At 42.0% G+C, this 7,748-nt stretch overlaps 1 protein-coding gene across 1 annotated transcript; it reads right to left on the bottom strand.

Annotated features, from left to right (window-relative positions):
* Positions 1–3,166: 3,166 nt before the first annotated feature.
* Positions 3,167–7,340, bottom strand: LOC117549849 (zinc finger MYM-type protein 1). Its single transcript, XM_034221948.1, has 3 exons — positions 5,622–7,340; positions 5,421–5,532; positions 3,167–4,323 (listed from the first exon to the last, which is right to left on the bottom strand). The coding sequence occupies exons 1-3, from the start codon at positions 7,130–7,132 to the stop codon at positions 3,784–3,786; spliced, it is 2,163 nt and encodes a 720-aa protein (XP_034077839.1). The 5' UTR covers positions 7,133–7,340; the 3' UTR covers positions 3,167–3,783.
* Positions 7,341–7,748: the final 408 nt, after the last annotated feature.

The following is a 7,748-nucleotide window of genomic DNA, read 5'->3' as shown; positions in this document are numbered from 1 at the left end:
CAGGAGGGAGTTGCAGTAGTCTAGGCGTGAGATGACGAGAGCCTGGACCAGAAGTTGCGTCACTTTCTGGGTCAGGAGGGGACGTATCCTCCTGTTGTTGTAAAGTGTGTATCTGCAGCAGCGGGTTGTAGCAGCGATGTTTGCAGTGAATGACAGGTTGTTATCTAGGATCACACCCAGATTCCTTGCAGTCTGAGTCGGGGAAACAACAGAGGGGCCGATGTTGATTGTTAGGTCAAGAGTGGGACAATCTTTTCCAGGAAGGAAAAGCAGTTCAGTCTTGTCAAGGTTGAGCTTGAGGTGGTGAGCAGACATCCACTGAGAGATGTCAGCTAGACAAGCAGAGATGCTTGCGGCGACCTGGGTCTCTGAGCGGGGAAAGGACAGAATTAACTGGGTGTCGTCAGCTTAGCAGTGGTATGAAAAACCATGCGGGCTAATGACAGATCCGAGCGAGTTTGTGTACAAGGAGAAGAGGAGGGGACCAAGAACAGAGCCCTGAGGGACCCCTGTAGATAATTGACAAGGGTCGGACTCTGACCCTCTCCAAGTTACCCTGTAGGTACGGTCTTTGAGGTAGGATGTGAGGAGGGAAAGTGCAGAGCCTGAAACTCCAAATTCTTGGAGAGTGCGAAGGAGGATCTGATGGTTCACCGTGTCGAATGTAGCAGATCCTGCCTAACTGTTGCTATAATTAGCATGCATCAAGGATACATGCTAAGTTTAGCACACAACCTGTTCTATATCAGTTAAACAGAGGACAACTTAGTCCGACACATCTATTTAGGACTCTTGCCACAGCATGCCACATCAAGACAATTAAGAATGGGATTAAGATGCTAGATACAGCTTGTTCCTATGATTCTGAAGGCAATTAGGAGCCTAATCTCTAAAGAAGTGGTGTGACTTTTTGGGAACTGCATCTATTCCCATATTATTATAAGTGAGGAATGAGCCAGGCTTGCTGTTACACTCTGCTTCCAGGCTTTTTGTTAAGCTATGCTAATCGCCTAGCAGGCTCCCAAAAATATGAAACTATGTGAAACATTGGTACAGATACTGTATGAGGATCCTTATCATTTCACTTTGCTCCTTCAAACCACTGGTCGAAGTATGGAGGAAAAGTTACAAAATGACTTCTTATCACACTTTAACATGGGTTTCCATATGTGAAAATGTGTATGAAACGTAGAGCTTTCAGTCAAACAGTGGATCTAACCTTGTTGTTTTCAATAATCCACACAGAGGAACACAGAGTCCCATGCATGACTCTTGTTTCCTTTGACATATTACTCTCCGGATGTGCAGATTTGCCGGCTATCTCCTTCTCCTCTCTTTCATCCTTTCTCCTCCCCTCCCACCTGCCCTGCTCTTTCCTGTGTCTCTTATTTGATCCTGGTCTCTGTGTTCATTTCGCAAATGTCGCCCTTGCTCTCGGCTGATATAGAAGGACGTGCTAATAAAAACTCAGCAAAGCACAGCCTCCTCACATAAGCCATGTTTCTTCCACAGGTACAATTTTGATAGATGAAAAGGTTAACTATAAAACAGTATATCCCTTTAAGCTCTGACACTGAATTACACCACAGCTCTATATGAATATAAAGTACTGCAAATTGTAAACTACCCTAACAGGGCTCTGTGCAAAATGAAGCGTTTGGTGTCATATTAAGAGGTGACATTGATTGTGATGTTTGTTATTGGACTCCCACTCACCCACAGAGAGGACATCGAAACATGTTTGTATTGGTTAAGGAGGGGAAGTTGATTTTCATAGAACTTTGTGTCTTTCTTGGAAAACCATGACGATACTGGCTATTAATGTAAGAACAAGCAACAAGTGTGTGTGTGTGTGTGTGTGTGTGTGTGTGTGTGTGTGTGTTCCTCTTTAAACCAGAGGATTAGTGGCACAGCTGGGTGTTGCCAGGTGAAAGGATCTCCCAAACTCACAGGCTGGCTCCTTCAGCTTCCTGTACCTTCAACAGATTACATTGGGGTTGCATAAACTCAGCATGCTTTAAAAGATTGTTTTGTGGATGCCACTTGTTTCTAGAATTGTGATAAACTATTGACCTTTTGCCCAGTGCGTGCTTGAATAGCAGCCAGCTCTCTGTGTGGATAGGTAGACTATTTTTCAATTTGGCAAAAGAGGGTTAAGGTGGCATGTAACTATATCTATGTGTTCTGCCACTGCCACCTTTATGACCCCCTACTCATTTGCATATTTGCTCATTACATTTCAGAACACTGTAAGTAATCAACTTGGGGACTTTCAAAACATTTCAAAATGTATGGACATTTACAAGACATATCTTTTAGGGGATGTTCTATCAAAATTAGGTAAGTTTCATGGTGATATCTATAAGTAAACTATTTACCATATTCACCTCAACCAATACTGGAAACGAAGAGAGGGCCACAGGTTTGTTTTGAATCATAGTGGTCAACAACATTAGACAATGCCTTATCTGAATTACAGAATTTAGTGCATGAGAATGGTAAATGTTACATTTATTTATCAGAGACTTATGTTCCGCATGTATACAGTGTGTTGAAGGATCGTGCCAGAAGTGATGATGCATTCCATGATGGCTTTACTGTACATGTAATAAATGAAAGGATGTTTATAGTTTCATTGATCATGGTTATACAACTTCTGTACGAAAGTGTGATGAATGGAGTTGTTCCTGTTGCTAGGCTGTGCCAAGTCTCTACAAGCTCTATACCTGACTGGCAAGGGACCACAGTGCCTTTTAAAGTCGTACACTTTTACATAGTAAAGACATTGCAATTTAACATAGCACTCTTTTTTTTTTATTATGCTTTGGATCATGGTGTGGTTTTGAATAAAGGCGATTGGTAAAATGAGCGATGTAAATTCCTTGAATCATGAAACCCAAGAGTTGCTCATTTCATTGAGGACATATTAGCCTGCTTTAAGCGAACGCTACTGCCTTGCTAACAGATCTGTACTTAGGCACAGTGGTGAAGTTAGGAAAATGCTAATGTCAGCAGCATGCATTATAAGGATTCTAACATTCTTAAAGGTGGGGTAGGTAAGTTTGAGAAACTGGCTCGAGATACACTTTATTATATTCCATGGAATGCTCTTAACATCCTGATAGCAATGAATATCTTAAGTGCTTTGACAAAAAATCGTTTCCCATTTTCTTTTCACAAATATTTTTATGATTTTTCTTGTTCAACACAGAATTCCCACAGATGTGCCCGAAACAGTATCACAATGCAGTGCATTTTCATTTTATTTTAGCGTGCTATGTAGCATTCAAGCGTATGTTTGCAGGTTCCTATATTCCGCAGTTAAATGTCCTCTTAAGACAAATGACTGAGAAACATCTACAGTATGTTCTCATCCTTGCTTTTTTCCCTACAGCAAATGTCCAAATGTTCCAAATACATCTTAAGGCCTTTGATCCACAACTTCAAACAGGTGCCTCAAATGTGCAGGATAGACTGTTTCCCTGACTTCAGACTGGTATTACCAAAGGGGCTTAATCCATTTCAACAATTAGAATCACATTTGAATAACCATTCCCTTACAGTGAGGACCCTGGGAACTACAGGTATCTGGTCAAAAAAACTAAATAATGGACAAATAGAAATGTTGACATGGATGACGCCAAATGAAAGGATTAGGAATCACTTAAGCAATGAATCCTGAATGGTAAATGAATGTGTGTACAGATCTATCCAATAGATGACGAGACTTTTCACTCAAAGATACTGAACATTGGCGGCTGGTGCATCTTTTTCCAGGTGGGACTATACCAAAACTGCACCTATTTTCTGTACATAAATTTTGCCCTTGAGGGACGCAAATTTGTCCACGACTCTGTGGTTGAAGTCAGGCATGTCTTTCACAAGTTTTCTCTCCATAGAAAGCATGGCCAAGGCATTGAGACGATCCTGGGACATTGTGTTCCTGAGGAAGGTCTTGATTCTCTTCAGCGTTGAGAAGCACCTCTCAGATTCATCTGTGGTCATGGGAGTGGTGATCTGGATCTTCAGCAGTGCCACAGTCTCCGAAAAGGTGTCCTGAAGATTGTTCTGCATGAAGAGCTGGTACAGAGCCACAGCACCCCTGCAGTTCTTAAACTCATCGTTGCTGTAGATGAGTGACAGTTCGTTTTTCAGCTTGCTCTGGTTCAGCAGTGGGTAAGCCTCCATCGTGGTGTCCAGTGCTTCTTCAGGAAAATGGCAGTTGTACTGCTGGAATTTGTCTCCCTGCAGCAGTGTAGCACTGATCAGGTGCTTGGTGAAGGAGAACCGCTGTTTGGTATGGCCCAAGATAGTGTCACAAACCTAAAAAATGAAAGCACCAAATTAGTACAATATGGAAATGTCAATATTACAATATCAAGTTGTACCATATCAAAATATAATCTGTAAAAACTATTTGATCATTGCATACATTTGATAGGAACCATGCAAATGACCATAGAGTCACTCTAAAAGTTAGGTCACCTTAGCTGTAAATACTGGTAGATTCAGGATTTATATATCTTATAGTAAACTATGTACAAGATTGCTAAGTATCAGGGGCGGTTCTAGGGGGGGGGGGGGCAGTGCCCCTTAACACTGACTTTGGACCCCCCTGAAAATGAAAAGTGTATGATTAAACGATTTCTTGGCTGACGGAATAGGCGGAACTAACGTTATTTGTCATTCTAGTCGGACCCATTAGAGCGTAAAAACTGTAACTATAAGTATCTGAAATAAATATGTGTACCAATAACTGTATTGCATTGTTTTCTTATGCGCAATTACTTCATACTGTCTTTGTCTTTTTCATCCTGCATTTATTGTGCCCCTCTCAGAAAAGAATTGGCCCCAGCCCGGCCCCCCCCCAGTGAAATTGGTATAGAACCACCACTGGTAGGTATATATAGTTTTTACCTAACTGAGATTTGTACAAAAGACTAATTAAAGGAAAAACCTGAATAAAAGAGTGGAGAAGCATATCAAATGCAGAAGCTTCTGAGCACCAGGGCTAACTAAATAGTTTGACGAGTGTGATAATGATGTGAATAAAATGCTATGGCCGTTAGTTGCTGATGTTTTGTATACTGTGAGTGTATTGTATTATTTAAACTGACATGACAAAGATTGCAATTAAATTCAACTTGCAATTGATTAAGTGATGTCTGTGACTGTCTCTTAGGCTGCATGTCATTTTGTCACATCATGTTTGTTTTTCATTCTAACTGTTGGACTCAGTTAAATAATTTATGAAAGGGGACACTTCATTTGTCCCACCTCTACAGTTTCATCTTGCATTAGTAAGTTAGAAAATGTATAGAAAGGACCTACTTTAAGGTGCGTAATGTCTTTTCTGCACAATGCAGCACTAATACAATTGAAAACATTGTAAAAGACCACACATTTAGCTTCTATCTCACCTCTGTAGCGAGCATCTGAAGTTCACCTGGGCCCAGTGTGCGTCGTTTCTTGCCCAGCTGCTGCTGAGATGCACAGCTGCTGTGTTCTCCACAGAAAGTAGGGAGGGAATCTCTGAAGAGGAAAGGTATAGATTTAGTTGACAGGTAAACAAATTGAAATTGTACATAATAATCTTACATACAACATACATATGAATTTACCTGATCTTTTTAACGTTGTCGGTGAACTCCTGCATGATTCCCTGAACAAAGACTGAGTTGACGGTCCGCTTCTGGAGCTGGTTGTAGAGAACATCCACATGTGGCATGATGCGATGGAACAGTTCCAGGAAGAAACGGAAGGTATCATCCTCCAGTATTCTCACAAAGCCTCCAGCTTCTCTCGTAGTGTTAGGATCAAACTCGCCGGAGTCCCTGATGGTTTCAAAACACTGGAGGAGGTCATCTTTGTGCTCAAACACAGTCTTCACAGTACAGCTGTGGAAGTTCCATCTCACCGTGCATGCTCTTGGGAGTCTGTGGGCCACCACTTTATCGAGCACGTTGGTTCTCTTGGGAGATCTAGCAAAGAAACCAGAGATTCCACCCAGGTCAGAGAAGAACTGTCTCACTCTGGTGATGTGAGATGTCACCTGCTGCATGATGAGGTTTAGTTGGTGAGCATAGCAGTGGACATAGTGTGCATTCACATAGACGTCTTGAACCTTCTTCTGTACACCACCTGTGGTTCCTCTCATGACACTTGCACCATCATATGCCTGGGAAATGAGCTTGCTCTTCTGGTCATCAGGGAGAATGGAGCTCAACCTATCCAGAAGCGCAGTGGCGATGGAATCAGCTGTGGCACTCTGGTGAGATATAAACTCAAAAAACCTCTCTTGCACATCATGGGCTTTGTCAATGTAACGGATCACAAGGACGAGTTGACACTGAGTGGAAATGTCCATTGTTTCATCAACCTGGATGGCTACAAAGTCTGCACTCCTGATTTCTTCCAAAATGCACTCTCTCAAAACTGATAGCATACAGTCAAGGAGCTCATTTTGTATTGTCTTAGATGTTCCCTTAAACACAGTGGCAGTCTGCAGATGCTCTTTTAGAACCACATCCAGTGATGCAACAAAATCCACCAACCCTCTAAAAATATCAGGATTTTCTGAGCTTTCACTCTCGTCATGTCCACGCAGGGCAAGCTCAAAGGCACCACAGAACTTGACACAGTCTATTATTTTAGAAAGGATGTGCCGGTTTTTGTCCACCTCCTCGTTATGCTTACGGATGCCTATCCTGTAGTCTTCGTCGAGTTGGACAGCTATGTTTACTCTTCCAAACATGGCTAGTTGCATAGCATTTTCCATGTGGACTTTACTTTGTTCATGCTTTTTTGCTTTCTCTGATAGGTGTTTTAAGTCATTAACACCTTTCTGAGTCCATGCTAGGTCTGATCTAGAAGTCCGGAAAAGGAGGCAGGGGAAGCAAAATAAAGTGTTGGTGTCGCTACAGCCAGTTAGCCAAGCCTTTTTGCTAAACCAGCTCCTTGAGAAACAGCGATGAAAATGCTTACGTCTGTCCTTTGACTCCTGCCTAATGGCGATGTCGGGCCAATCAGGACCAAGCTTTTTTACTCTCAGCTTTTCCTCCAGTGTCCTCCCCTCAAAAGGGGTTTCTTTGAGTGATTTAACTGAATTTTCCTTCTCAATATTGATCGCCATTGAAGTTCCGAGAGACGGGAGTCCGAGGCAGTGTGTAAAAATACAAAGCTGGTCTTTTATTCAACATGGAACAGCATGTAAACAAACTCAAGCCCGGGGAAACTGATTGACCGGAAAACGGAAGTTCCTGTAAACTAAAATGTCCGTGCGGAACCCATAGTTCCGTGAGTGAATGATGTCAACCCACCACATTATTTTGTTTTTGCTTACACTCCTGCCCTAAATGTATAAACGCTGTGATTATACATTTTACTGACACCAACTATATAATATGTACCTTGTTAATAATAAAAAAAAGTATAAAATGAATACAAATGTAAGTATTTTTTTTATGACAATCTAGAATGTGGGAAACTTTTGAACCAATCAGTCTGGCCTAGATTCTGAAATATACTTACTTTTTCCCTAAAGGGGGGGGGGGGGGGGACGGGACTGTCTAAAATGACTTGTTTTTTTTGCATCTTGTTTCAGTTCTACCACAACCACAGTCGATTTGAAAAGGCACATACAATGATTAGAATCTATAGCAACCACCCTTTGCTGTGAGGTGCTGTAGCAGGGGTTAAATTGGGCCGGGGCTGTCCGGGGCTCAGCCCGGCACATAGGACGATGCTCT

This window comes from Gymnodraco acuticeps, unplaced genomic scaffold (genome assembly GCF_902827175.1).
Source record: "Gymnodraco acuticeps unplaced genomic scaffold, fGymAcu1.1, whole genome shotgun sequence".
NCBI classification, from domain to species: domain Eukaryota; kingdom Metazoa; phylum Chordata; class Actinopteri; order Perciformes; family Bathydraconidae; genus Gymnodraco; species Gymnodraco acuticeps.
This window is presented reverse-complemented; position numbering and strand designations above follow the sequence as displayed.

What these genes read in the sequence shown, in the direction of transcription:
- LOC117549849 (XM_034221948.1), bottom strand. Translation starts at nt 7,132, where the DNA reads ATGGCGATCAATATTGAGAAGGAAAATTCAGTTAAATCACTCAAAGAA. An exon ending in GACAACGTTAAAAAGATCAG is followed by an intron (nt 5,533 to 5,621) that starts GTAAATTCATAT and finishes TTTCCTCTTCAG; the next exon opens with AGATTCCCTCCCTACTTTCT. An exon ending in TTCAGATGCTCGCTACAGAG is followed by an intron (nt 4,324 to 5,420) that starts GTGAGATAGAAG and finishes TTCATTTTTTAG; the next exon opens with GTTTGTGACACTATCTTGGG.